At 35.8% G+C, this 14,670-nt stretch overlaps 1 protein-coding gene across 2 annotated transcripts in view; it reads left to right on the top strand.

Moving 5' to 3' along the window:
• The first annotated feature begins 12,081 nt into the window (after positions 1-12,081).
• LOC129787593 (steroid receptor seven-up, isoforms B/C) overlaps positions 12,082-14,670 on the top strand; it is a 46,291-nt gene continuing 43,702 nt past the window's right edge. For both annotated transcript variants that reach the window (XM_055823310.1, XM_055823309.1), the window contains exon 1: positions 12,082-13,536. In XM_055823310.1, the coding sequence (XP_055679285.1) occupies positions 13,242-13,536 (295 nt within the window). In that variant the 5' untranslated portion in view covers positions 12,082-13,241. The remainder of the gene's footprint in view (positions 13,537-14,670) is intronic.

The raw sequence follows: 14,670 nt of genomic DNA, 5'->3' as shown, positions 1-14,670 counted from the left end.
GTAATTTTCTCGTCATCGCCACACTCAGTATGGGGCAAACATAATGTGTGTCCATTTAGTGGGCATTTAGCAGATATTTATCGCCGAAAAGTGAAGGGGCGTCATAAAATATAGGAATCAATGTCCATTTACTTCAATTTGCTCACTCCTCTTCCACGTAAACACCTAATTAATTGGTCACGAGATATCGCATTAAATTTTTTCTTCGGCTCTCTTTTTAAGCGCTCCTTTTACAGAGATATAAACAAATTTTAACAGTTTTTTTTCTTGAGATCTTGAGATGAGAAAAAAATGTCTTTCAGTGTGCATCGTAATCTTAATCTTAAATGCATTTATCTTATCTCATAAGACGCCTCCATAAACAAAAAATTCTTTCAATATTTTTTATCAAATTTGTGAAATTTTATTGATTTAAAAATTTACCACAAAGCAACCCAAATTGAGTACGATATTATTTAAAAAAATAAATAAAAAAGAAAAAGAAACAAGAGAAACAAATGGAGTGACATCGGAGGACAAAAGGGAAGAGATTGAACCGCGAAGTCACCATTAGGTGGGGTAGTATCACAATGAATCGCACAAGATCGGAAGTGTAAGATATTAGTCTTGACTTTGTGAGCATCTTTTGTGGGCATGTTTAAAATTTCTGACACTTTGGACGTATCCTGGAGTTCATTGTGCACTACTGTGTTGCCTTTTTGCTTACATTATGTATTGAATAACATAGCAAAACGAAATGTCAATCAATTGATTGGCAAAGGTTACAGCATTAAATTTTTTTTCTTAAATAGAAAAATAACAGTTACCGCCAAGATATTGAATTACCTACACGGAGAGATGAAAGGAAATGAAAAGTTAGATTTTCGTAAAGATTCTTTTCAATTTCTCACCATTTAGTTGTTTGTCGTATAACTTCATGAGTGATGTGCATCAAATTTCCGAGGAAAAATAAATTTTTCCGTGATTTGTCGTGCAAATGATACAATTTGCTCAACATACAATACTTCCAAAAAAAATGAATAATTGAGAACTTCAAGTTCAATTTATGATTTCAATTAAATGTGGACGAAAAAAAAGAAGTGGTGACCATCTGTTGAATTTTTATCACTTTACATTGATTTTTCTTGCAAAACTGAGAATATATGCGTGGTGAATGAAAAATTTTTCAATGCCTGACGTTTCTGTACGTAGGCCCAAAAGGGATGGTTAAGAGGAGGGAAATTAAATTTCATCCCTCATCTGTGACATTTGTTGGCATCGAAGACCTTTTCTGTAAAAGGATCTTTATGTTCTGGCGTTGACAATACAATGTCAGAGACCATGGACCCTAAAGAATCCTGATTTCTCCTTATATGGGAGATTGAGGTCAAATGTGAATTGCTGGTGAGAAATGAAACTGCAGCTTTTATAACTCCTTAAATATCGTCTTACAATTTTTCATTTATAAGTTTCAAGTATCATAGTCTTGTAAAAAAAATCCAGTGTTTCTCTATAAAAAAATAAGAATGGGGGAAATTTGTTTAATTAGTCTTATAGAGAAAATATCTTCAAGAGAGGACTTATGAAAAGCTATGAAAATTCCCCTGTAAATGCTTAAAGCTGTACAAATATGTTGTATGTTCTATGCTCAATTTTGTTTATTCATATGAAAGAGAAGAAAAATTCACCCTATGCACGATAAAACCTGAAAGTCTGGCTTGAAGCCTACATAATATTGAAGAATTATTCGATGAGTTCAGATGGTCAAATACAACCACTGGTTTCATAAGGTTATGGACATTACAGCTCAACTTGAAGAATGGATGGGTTCCACTATTTTAGCTATAAGTCATATGAAAAGGAATGAGAAAAGAAAATTTTTGCCTAAAAGGGATTGTCTAATAATTTAGAAAATTTGTGGATTATTCGGAATTCAATCGATTAATTGCTAATTTAGAATTGTATGAACTTTCATGTTTTATTTGTAACTTTTACTGTAAATACTCCAAAATTTTTCCACCTTTCTGATCATTTTTTAGAAAACAAAGAAGAAGAGTTAAAAGGTATAGAAGAAAATATTAAATATAATTGCTATCATTAATTTTATCCTTCAGCATAAAACAAAAAATTAATTGAAACCTTTCTCATCTTTATGATTATGAACGTATAGAGACAATCAAGAAAGAAAAGTTTCGGGGCATGATGTATAAAATCTTCAGCTGTCCTATGGTGGCTATTGTTATGGTATAAGGATAAGATCCTTTATGTAATGTTGTCCAAACAATTCCCTCTTGAACAATGACCATCCTAAAATTGACCGTTGCGGCATTTCTTGATAATTGTCAGAATAAATGGACATTGGATCTCACCCTTCCTTATTCCCTCCTCGAAATTTCTCCCTGCGTGTCCACCACCGGGATTTTCTCATGCTTGCACACCAGCATTTTTCTCACATATAAATATCATCCGCAATATTTACACATATCTTACACAACTGGATATTTCTTGAATTAGGCGAATTGAAAAGGATATAACTCTAATTTTTGATTCTTTTATTAATTTTTTTCTTTAATAGAAATTATTATTTATTAATTTATTTATTATTGAATTATTTATTTGAGTGAATTTTAGTTTTATTTATTAGCATGAGATTTGTTTTCTGAGAGAGTTTTGTCCTTTTCAAACAATACGATTCAATTATTCCGCTTATTCTGCTCATTTTGCTTGGTATTCCGCATATAAGCAAACTACCAAGTATTGTATCAAAAGGAAAATCACCCCCTTGAATTAAGCTTTTTCCTATGAGCACATTCGGAAATCCGGCAAGATGTTAGGAAATGAATTGTTAACACCTTGATTTAAAAAGAAAAATATAAAAATCTCCATTTTACAAGAAATTAATTTAAATGTTTGTTAATAAATTGATTAATTGCGCATAGGTAATTCGCACAGTCACTGTTTTTTTTTAATAAAAAATTCCCATCTTTTAATTTAAATTTAGTCCTCGTTTTATCCCAATTTTTTCTCAACGAATAACATGTGTGTAGGTGTAAGCTTACCAATACCATTTCTCGTCGAGATGATTTAAATTCAAGAAGTGCCCCAAGTATGTTTATTGATATTCGCCAGAATTTGATATTAATGGTGGTGGAAAATGGCATTTCATTTGGCATTCAAGTCACAGTGGCAATGCCAGGAAGGACATATTATATCCCTGAGTTCCGCTGTGAGTTCAACAGTATAATACTTTTATTCACATGATCCTGGCTGAGCACTTTGCTCAGAAATGGAGCAAAAAGTTTTGGCCCTTTTTTTCTGCAAGTGGGGACTGTCGTGGTAAATTTATGCAGAGTGACATTCTCGACTCAACTTTCTTTTCTCCATCGCACTAATGGATCATGTGCTGAAGGGATCAATAAATTGTATGAATAAATTTACTTTTTACGGCCAGAATTTCCTTGTATTGCTTCTTACAAGGGAAGGTTATACATTTAAGAGCGCGGAATGGCTTGAAATTTTCACCAAATATTCTTTACAATGTATAAAAACCCTGTGCCAAGGCTTTTTTTCTACAGATCCGTAGTTTAATAGTTATAATTAATTAAATTTTCCCATATAAAATTCATTTTGGGAGAGCAAAGCGCTCGAGAGAAACGCAAGAGAGAGAACTGCGCGCGCGTCTGTGTGAGTGAGTAGTGGTGAGCAGTTCTTTGCCCGTGCGCTCGCTACTTACCACTACTCACTCACACAGACGCGCGCGCAGTTCTCTCTCTTGCGTTTCTCTCGAGCGCTTTGCTCTCCCAAAATGACTTTTATATGGGAAAATTTAATTAATTATAACTATTAAACTACGGATCTGTAGAAAAAAAGCCTTGGCACAGGGTTTTTATACATTGTAAAGAATATTTGGTGAAAATTTCAAGCCATTCCGCGCTCTTAAATGTATAACCTTCCCTTGTTAGTGATTTTTAAAGGGTGAGCAAGGTTAGATATCCTTTGGAATCAATTATTGTATTTATTATTGTGGGTTTTTGGTGTTGTTTCTATTAAGTTTTATTGAGGAAATGAATTTTTCGGTTGATTCTATTTGCCTTTAAGATATTTCTGTGAAGTTGTGTTGGTGCTTTTAAATTCCTATCCTGGGGAACGGTGATGGGATAGTATAGCAAGCACCCTTTATCAATTGCCTCATCTTACCAGGATGAATAAGTGGCCGGAGACAAAAGGAATAGGTGAAGACAATGGGGAATGTCTGCAAAATATTTATCACATCAAGGGTATCTCATCGTAGGTATATGATTTAACAGTAACACACCTTGTGAAATATCATATATAGGTACAGATTTATGATAGGAGATCTCAAGCATAATGTTGACTGTTTTTGTGGTTTCTGGACATAGAGAGGATTGTCCTTTTGTACCATCCCGACAGGAATATATACCTATGTAATATATGTAGGTACCTTCCGAGCGGGAACAAAAATTTCTCTGTATCTTCGTATTTAACCTATTTCGTGTCCTCTCATACCTTTTCCTCTATTCACTTCATCAAGATGTCTTTTGAGCAATATGCTTTTGTAGTATTTCTCGGGGGTATTTATTTATTACACAACATTCATAATGCGGAATTTTTCGTTGAGTATGCGTTATGCGCCAAGGAGAATAAATAATGATGTGGAATTGGAGACAATTCCATTCAATATCACCCATATCGAATCACACAAAGTCCACCACAAAAAGCATTACACTCGCTCCTTTGCGTATATGTGCGCCTTCCATGTAGTATAGTGAACCCTCCCCAGCCATAATCGGATTCAATGACAAATCTCATGTAATTTAATTACACCACACCGCCAGATCAACCCCTTTTTGCCAAATACACGAACTCGTCAACCCCTTTCCGGGCTAATTTATCGCAAAGCGCCTATTCAAATCCTCAGTGGATGGGCATATTATAACTTAAATAATTCAAATTGATAATTTATCAATGTCCTTTAACCCATACCGCCCAACCCATAACTTGTCCACCTCATTTCGCTATCACCCACAAAATGGCTTCAGATGACCAATTTATTTTCCTATATGTGGTGTATAGTTTATAGTATACGCGAAAGGTATTTTATTGATATTTAATACCAAAGGAGAGCTATATCTTTAATTAATTAGATGCATCCCTTTCGTGACTAAATTACATTTTATTTTATTTTAAGGATAATCATTCATTAAAAAAATAAAAAAATGATTTACAAATTGCCTTTTATACTGTCTCTTTATTTACTCTGTGTAGTAAAATTGTGTATAAATATTACATAATTTATACATTTCAATGATTTCAATGATTTCAATAGAATAGTACCAATAAAGTCTCCAAACCATTACCCGATATTGATTAATATATATGGAAAATTATTGCAAGAGGGGCATGCAAATTCCTACAACCTCTTGACAGTGAACAGTGAAAATTGGTGGTGTGCGGCACATGTTTGGTTGAAACTATCTCATGGTATCACAAGAGAAACAAAAAGCTCATGCCTAGTATAAAAGATTCATTACACATCATCAGTCACCCGAACTGACAAAATAATTGGACTATATACGTACCAAAGGCATTATCATCACCATTACCATTATGTGCGGTGGTGGAATTAACAAAGAATATTTCAGTATCCAGTAACATGGACATGGCTTGTTTGTTTTAATTAGTGGAGAAGATACCAGTGGTAGTCTCGAAGGAGATCCTTTCATCTCACGGTCTCGGGGTGTGCCGGAGAAATTCCTCAGCAGGGGGATTCTTAAGGAGAAATCCTTTTGGTAAATGTTAAACCAAATACTCAATCTTACTTCTTCAGCCCAATCCACCCTCAATATATGCATATGTATGTATGTATAGAATCTCTCTCGCATAACACAAATTTGTGTAATCGGATTTGTATGGCTTATGCTCTCTTCAAGGAAATTTATTTAGAATTCAATCATGCATCTTCCAGCCAGACACTCTCTGTGAGTCCTCTCAAAACGGAGCAATATGATGAACATCTGGATTTTCTCATATTCCCCAATAATAGCTAATATGTCGAAAAATTGTCAAATGAATCCATAAAATATAATGTAAGAGCAACCACGTGGCTCCTTCCATATAGGTGGTACCTATATGAATGATTTTTCCTTCCTTTTGCCAGACTTGTGTAATTACTCCATTGACCGTCATTTAGATATGAAACATATCTGGGCATATACAATTAACCTTATGTGCTTGACGAACAGGGCTCTCAAAATGTGAACCATAACTCCTTATTTGCTTGACATTTATGTTCTTTCTTTGCTGGGAGTTTCAGGCTCATCTTCGTGAGATGAAGATAGCCAAGAACATATGATATAGTTTTTTTTTCCTTTCTATTTTGGTGTAAGTTTCCAAAGTCAGTGATTAAGCAAGACGCTATGGGAGTTCCAATTGGTATTCCACAATGTAATACACGGTACAGTCATACCCCGTTTTATCAAGTCTTGGTTAAACTCTTCTCACCCATTAATTTTAATGAGTAAGAAGAGTTTAACCAAGACTTGATAAAACGGGGTATGACTGTAGTTTAAATAATATTTTTTTATATGTATACCTAATGGATTATTTATGATTTATTAAGTTAAAAGGGAAATAATAATTTTTGAATTATCAATTAAAAATTTTTCCCCCTAATTTCCCAGTTATATATATCGTCAGTGGGGGCAGCATAAAACTTTTAAAAAATTTTCCTGTTTTTCCTGAAAATCTTTGAGTTTTCCAACAAAAACTATCTTGTAGCAAATTTTTCGCGTTACAAGTTCTTTTTTATCTCTTTAATAGTTTAATCAAATTAAAATTAAGTTTCTAAAATATTTTTTGCCCTAGTTACCTCTAAATTGAAACCTTAAGATGACTATTTTATCACTTTTTTTGTACATCACGATTAAGTGATTTGTCTGGCTGGAATCCATCTATTCTTCATGTTAAGTGGTACCCAGAGTGAGAGTGAGTGTGAAGCTCTTGAGATAGCACAGCATTATGCTGTCTCCAAAAAATGTGAGATAATATCCTCCGCTTACAGACCTTGTAAATATTTCTCCGCGATCCACTATATCATAGTAAGTGCTCTTCTTCGACGCATGCGGTTTTTGATGTCCTGCCGAGATTTGACCTCTCGCTTCATGAGATTAGATCAATTATTTTGCTGTTTGTTTTTTAGAGACCCGCATTTGTGTTAATACAGAATAACACAAAATACACTTCTTTTATATTCCAATAGTGTAGTGTGTACCTTACGTGGAACAAGCATGTTGAGTGGTACAACTCGAGAGGATGGTTGTAACATAAAAATCAAAATTGTGCGTTATTGTTTTCTCGGAATATTGTCGAGTGGTTCTTTTAACATCTTTCTCTTATATGGTTCTCTGCTTCACATTGTTCATGATAAATTCTTAGCCTTTGTGTGATTAAGTGAAGCCGATTGTGCCACAAGTGAAAATTATTATTCGCAGATTCAGTAATCATCCCGCGCGGAATATATACTCTAAATTTACTCCATGAGTGGCAATATAATTAAAATGATAAATTCACAGTGGAGTATTAAATTCTTTGTGTTTCATTTTTATGTTGAAAAATTTTATCTCCAACCAAACGACAACATCATAAATTGTCTTCACGAAATTTTCTGGGGAAAAAGATCTGGCGGATGAAACAAAAGACTTATGGGTTTATAGGGAGTTTCCTAGAACAAGTTCTTGAATTTTGAGATTCAGCCTTTTAATTACCAGCATACATATTTATCAATTAGCACTGCTACATATTTTGAACTCTAAATTTAATAATTAGTTTAGAATAAAACTTGAGTTTTAAAGTGGACACAGAAGCTGTGCTATTCTTTTCTTCGAAAGAATCACAGCTAAAACCGAAAACATAATAAGAGGAGAAAATTGAGATAATACTTTTATGTTTTAAGGAAGATCGGGAAAAATGCTTAGATTCAATGCATTATTCTTAAAAAAAAAATGCCTTTAAATGTTAATTGTAAAATCCATTCCGCCTTGATTCAAGTGAAGAACCACGCGGAAAGCCCATGTTGAACTGTGAATAAAACAAAGGGCCCAAACAATGATGATGGTGAAAGTATTTGTCTGGAATCACCCCCTTTATATCTAATAAAAGAACATAGTTAAATCCCCAGAGTTTGTTGTGAACGAACGTTTGGAGTCGAAGGAAAAGGCCACAGCAGATTATGTTCAAATTATCAGGGTAATCATATTTCCCCTCAAAGTTTCCCAAGTTATTAGAATTAAAAAGGTATACTTTGAACCAAACTTTCTTATCACTCTGACTCCTTAACTTCCTTTTTCTTAACTCTGTTGCAATTAAATTAAAAATGCGTTCTCCTTTCTTTCGTCATAGAGATTAGAATTTTTATGAAGTGTCGTACTTTGTCGTAAGGAAAGGAGCGTGAGTTTATAAATTAAAAAGTAGGTAGCTGGGGTGGCATTGTTGTAACATAAAATCTCTGGTATTTTGGTTGTTTAAATGCGGTTGAGTGATTATAAAAAAAATATAGTTGGTCTTATATCATATCGTAATCAGAAATCTCTCACAATTAAGAGAAAAATTCTGAGGTACATAATTCAGAGGTAATTCTAATATATATTTTTTAGATTATTTAGATTTTTTTTTATTATAGCTAAACGAGAATTTTTTAAATTAAATACATACATAGCATGTAAATTTCGAAGCGTGTCCACAAAATTATTTTACTAGCAAATCACCAAAAAGGTCAATTTGATGTCCACAGTCACAGTTCAAATGTTGCGACCCCCGTTTAAAGATGTCCAGTACCTCCGGGACCTCAGCCAGCATCCCTAAAGGTGTTTATCTTTGCAAAGGGTCAGTCATCTTTTTGTACGCCAAAGATGAGGCTGAGAAAGGGATGCTAAAACTTGAAATATCTACTGGTTTTGAAATTTATTCAATATCATCCCCTTTTTACTTGATTTTCTACATACAACACACATTATTTATCATCTATTGTCCAACATCATTGCTGTTGGTCTCTGGGAGAGATCCTTCAAGTCCTTTCCTTTGTGAGAAATTACATTGCATATATATTTGAGAAGAAATTGTGAAAGAAATTTTATTTCAATTAAAAAAGAATGATTGACATAAGAAATGCTTCATTTTTAACATTATAAAAATAAATAAAAACTTGTAGAATTCGCAAAAAATCAGAGGCCAATACTCTAATCATTGATTGTATGCGTGAAGGGTAAGAAAAGGGGAGAAAGATGATTAAAAAAGATTTCAGAAATTTTAATTTTACCAAATGTTATTAAAAATGGATTGAATAATCATGTTTGAAGACTTTAATGGAAGTTGGTTCTTTAATCCTGCAGGAAAATCACACGAAATTGTTCAAAGAGCTATTGTGGTTCATTTGGCGGCACTAATTGATGAGTTTTTAATAAATTGAGGGATTTTTCCGAATCAACACGCTTAGTGTGTTGTTCGCAAGATAATCCGTCGCAACTTAATGGCTCAATTGAATGAAGAGCGATGCAGTGAAAAACCTCGCTGTGCCTCATGATCACAAGAGTGGTTGGGTTCACACAAAAAAGGGATCAATGCTTGATTGAATCCTCAAGTGAGCGTGACTTATTTCATATACACCGACCGTCCCTCTTGTGCTTCCATATTGAGATGAATTTCTACTTATTTGAAGGGTTAATAAATTCTTCTGAGGAGTTGAGATAAAAAGTTGCATCCATTTGATCAATATAGCAATCATCAATGCAATATTGTAAACAATTAAATTGTGAAAATAGAGGACTAAAATAAATAATGCTCTTTGAGGCTCTCTATCCACAATGTGTGGACAAGCGCAATTCAGAAGGAGACACCACCAATTTATTCAGTCTTTGCATTTTGCACTATTTTCTCTTACGTAGGTTGTAACCCAATGTGACAAGTTAAAGATTTAGAATCTCATGCGTTGTCAGACGTTGAGATATTTGCTGTTTGTATGTGCTGCTGTTGCCGCTTCTTGGACAAAAATAAACTCGCATTCACATATCACAATACCCGATGAAGAAGAAGAGTCTACAACAGAGAGAAGGATGACACCAAAGCGTGTTAGACGTGAAGTCTATCCGCGATGAATCACTCCTGCGGTAGGATTCTTGACCGGTTAATCTATTGTGATTGAGATGAGAATCATAAATCAATGAAAACTCAAATTTCACAGAGAATATTTATTTTAAAATTTAATCACACCCGTCAAAATACGACAGCAAAATTGGAAATATTTCTAGGAGTGCTAACAAAAAAAATTCCCAGAATTTTTTTATATAAAAAAAGTCTTCAAGTCTGAGAGATTTCGTTGAAGAAAGTACGCGGGCAGCCACGTTGCTGAAATTGAGGTTAATTTAAAGTTTTTCAATTAATTTTTTTTCTTTAATTTCACCTTACTTATTGTTTTAAAATTAAGGAAAATTTAGCTGAAAATTCTACAAAAGTTTTATCTTACAATTAGAATGTTCTATTTGTACGTGATATATAATTTTTTTTTATTTCATTTAAAATTGAATTAAAAGTCCATTTTTTATGATTAATAAACGTTTTATTTTAAAACTATATCAACTACAACAAGTCACAACTTCTCAATTAAAATGCTTTTTTTATATAAATTAAGAAAAATAAAATAAATGTGCCTTTTTCCGTCTTAAATCCTTTCTTTACATTTCTATGAAAAAATGTGAGCCACCATTTTTTCCTCATTCATTTATTAATAGAAAAGCTCTGTAAATGGAGGTAATTTTTGTTTGGAACACAAAAAGATTCGTCGCTTCTCTGCAGAGATAGAAGAACCCTTTTGCGCCAAGAGTATGCTATGTATGTATATATGCATTACTGATATATGAGATGCTGATGAAAATCCTTTTGGGGACACCCACACCTTTCGCCTATGTGGAGCACCATATGTTTGCTGTTCATTTCAACTCAATGGCAATAAATCCCGTTCAACCCCGATTGGTTACCTCATCTAAGAAAGTGGGGGTGACCTTTCGACATGCGCAACTAGAGGTAGTGGCTTGGATTGCGGTGACTTGTCGGCCTCGTCAGTTGAAGAGGTCTTTGTCGTACAAAATGTGCTAGTTTCAGTCTCTTCACAATTTATATCCGTTGAACTGAACTGGGCAATAGTGTGGTCATTTATCAACCAGAAATAAATATGCAATACACAGATGTGGACACTTTGGGTGGGTAGGTAGCATGAGAGTTTTGGGGGTGGTGGTGGTTGAGTTTTTTGTCAGTACTATATATTCCGAGGTTGAGGGTGACACAGGGCTGAAGTATATTCACCCTCTGACCATTTGTGGTGGTATTTTCGGAAGTGCCATAGGTGATGGCTGATGGGGATGTTCAGGAGTTATATACATAATACAGTATTATGTATAGAGAGCAAGAGGAGGGGTTGCTAACTGAAGAAAAGACCAACAGTGTGAATGGAATCATGTGTCCCCTTCCACAGAATTTGGTTGGAGGGTCTCCAACACTGCAGTGCAAGAAGCTTCAGTGTGGCGGCCCCTGATCTTGCGCTGACGGTTGGGGCTAAACTGAACTGAACTCTCGTCGTCTCCCGTCAGTTTAACCCATGGCCCAAACTGGTGCGCTCTATGCACTGCTCCCGCTCTTCGTCACACGGTGATGATATGCCCCACAGTCAGCTACAGTTCAGTTGTGCAAATTCACTATGTGGGTAAAGTTTCTCTCTTTCGCTCTCTGTGCGCCACTCAAAGCACCCGAGAGCACTCATTGCCATGCCACTGTGCTCTGTCTCTCTTGAACTGAACCCCGAGTACATGCCTGCCTTTCTGAACTCGACACCCGTGATGGTATATAGGAGGAATATATGGTGTTGCCAGAGAGAGCATGAAAACGGAACGAACTTTGAGTGCTGCGAAGTGTAAACACCCGGGCCAATCCCGTAATAGACCTATCGAGGCGGAGCCATGATATAGTCACGACTCCCAGCTCAAAGTCGCTAAGCAACTTTCCCTCCTGCCGAACTCCCCAGTGCTTGTGAATTAGATAAGCAGAGGCGTACAAATGCTGACTGCCCCGAGTGCGAGGTTGGTTGCTTGCTGGGGAGTGGAAGTGGGTACCTCTCACATGGTCTTGTGGTATGAGTGAATGAAACGAAAGCAACGAGCGAGAGGGACGGGCAGGTCGGTGTCGTCGGATCGAAACGGTCGGGTCGGGTCGCGTACCTTTTGCACTGGCACTACTCCTCCAGTCTGGCTTGAGAGGGCCTTTTGAAAAGCTGTCTTGCGCTTAGCGATTTTTCTTTATCCGCCACCGTGGTTCAATGGTTGCCTTCTGAAGCGCCGTGTTAAGTGGAAGTGCTATATGGGAGGTAACACCACACATTTAAATGGATGTTGAGTGCACAATTGATTGACGTGGACACTTTTTAGTGGCTATTTTCCGGGGCAGACTGTGGGTATCAGAGGTGGTGTCAGCCAAGTGCTACAATGATAATTGCTATCGCATCCAACCATTTATCACCGTGATCTCTTGAGGTCGGTCTCCTACACAAATCAGAGGTCACTCAAGTAGTTCGCGGTATTTTGAACATAAAGGTCGTGCTTGTGATTTGAACAGAATTACACACATAGGGCAACAATCGTTGTCATAAATATAGATTGCCTGAGAATTTCTTTGCTCGTTCATTTTTTCCCAAGTTTTCTTTTTTTTATTAAGTGGACACGGAAGTTTATTAACAATTGCAGGTGGAACTCTTGAATTATTTCTTCGTGTGCACGAATCCTCACTCACATCCTGGAGGATTCTGCATTGTAATAAATACTTTCACCGAACATTTTGGGGAAAGTTTATGTGATTTTGAGCATAGAAGTGAAGCATATTGCTTAATTATTAATTTTTTTGTATGTAATGTAACTATGCTATCAGTGACTTATTGATATATATAAATTGATGCAATTTCGCGCGAAACTGCGGGCAGTTCTAATACACCATATCCTCCCCCGTTTATTAAAACGGTAAATTTTAGTGGTGAGTGTCGGCCCCAACATTGGGGGGCCAAAACCGGCAATATTATCACACACAATTCGCTAAGTGTGTACGGGGGTGGCGTCCTGTGCCCATCACCGTCCACAGCCACCGGATTCTTCAATCCTCGCGGCCAGGGATCCGAAATCAACGCGCTGGAGCTTGGGTTCCCGCGGAGTATGGCCCTAGTTGCACCTCCGCCCCCAAGTGTATGGCGCGATCCCAATCTCGGTAGTCACATACCCGTAACTACCGCAACATCCTCGGAGGAGCTCACCACTCTTGGACCATTGGTACCAACGTCAAAGCAAGAACTTGTGCAACAGAGCATCACACCAAATTCCCAGGCAAATAGTTCCCAGAGTGGCGGCAGTTCATCACAGGCGGTGGATGTTAAACCAAATCAGAACATTGAGTGTGTTGTTTGCGGTGATAAAAGTTCAGGAAAGCACTATGGCCAATTTACGTGCGAAGGTGAGTGTTAATTTCAATATCTTAGAATTTAATCTTAATGTTGCCAAATCTCTCTGAGTGTCTCTGCATGAGCATGATGTTTTTATAGGAGAGAAGAAACTACGCAATTAATGATAAAAATTCATGCAGTGTAAACCACATAATCAATAGCTGTGAAATTTTGGATTTCTCCATTTAAAATCTATTTGTAAAAAAATAAAATTCCTAAGATTTTTTTTTTGCCAACAAGTTAGTAAAATATACGAAGCTTTTTTATGGCTCAATTTGGCTCTTACGCCGTTCACCCTAAAAGTAAAAATTGCATATAAATGAGGGAGGTGGAAAATGTATGAGCTACCTATAAATATTGCAATTCAACATATCAATTGAGGACCCTTAAAATTATTTAAATTGTTGGGTGTTTTTAAAAATTCTCTAAACTTCAACGAAGCCGAGTTTTCCCGCCAGATTTAGCACCCTTCATTATTCTCGAAGAGGAATTCATTGTCATGACCGCTCAAACATGTTCCCTCCTCAAATGTCCAGTCAACCATTGATCATCCAAGAAAAAATCACGACAAACCAGTCGCAATAGTTTAAATTTAAACTCTTCACTATACAATATAAAAGTTTGATTTTAACTGCAGTCAACTGATTAATGAATACCTCTGACATTTGACCGGTCTTCTTGCATAAAATCATGATCCGTAAATACTGAATGCATAATTTTCAAATTTTTCACAGTCTCTGAGATTAATTTGGTAAATATGCGCTAAAGGAAAATTTTCCGAAAGGGGTGATGTGTTTATTAAAAAGCCCCTTTTTTTGCTCATTTTTTTTTTTTACTTTGGAACACATTAAGAGAATATGTGGGCTTTTTTATCCTAGCCCAGTGTCAAAGGGTTAAAGATCTTGTATATATTGGCAAATAACTGCAATGTATACCTACATAGCGAATCCTATTTTTTTATCATACTATCCCCTCGAAATGAAGAGACTCAGGAGGAGGGAGGGGGTATGTAGTTGTAGATTTGCACAAGTTTTGTCACACAGCATAACAATACTTTTTCGTGTTAGAGAAGAATGTGATGATTCAGCCCCTTTTCAGCAAAAATGGTGCGCTCATGGTTGTGAAGAAGGGAAGGCAGAAAAAAA

The sequence above is a fragment of the Lutzomyia longipalpis genome, chromosome 1, assembly GCF_024334085.1.
Source record: "Lutzomyia longipalpis isolate SR_M1_2022 chromosome 1, ASM2433408v1".
NCBI classification, from domain to species: domain Eukaryota; kingdom Metazoa; phylum Arthropoda; class Insecta; order Diptera; family Psychodidae; genus Lutzomyia; species Lutzomyia longipalpis.
Note: the sequence above shows the minus strand (reverse complement) of the source record. Positions and strands in the feature narration are given on the sequence as shown.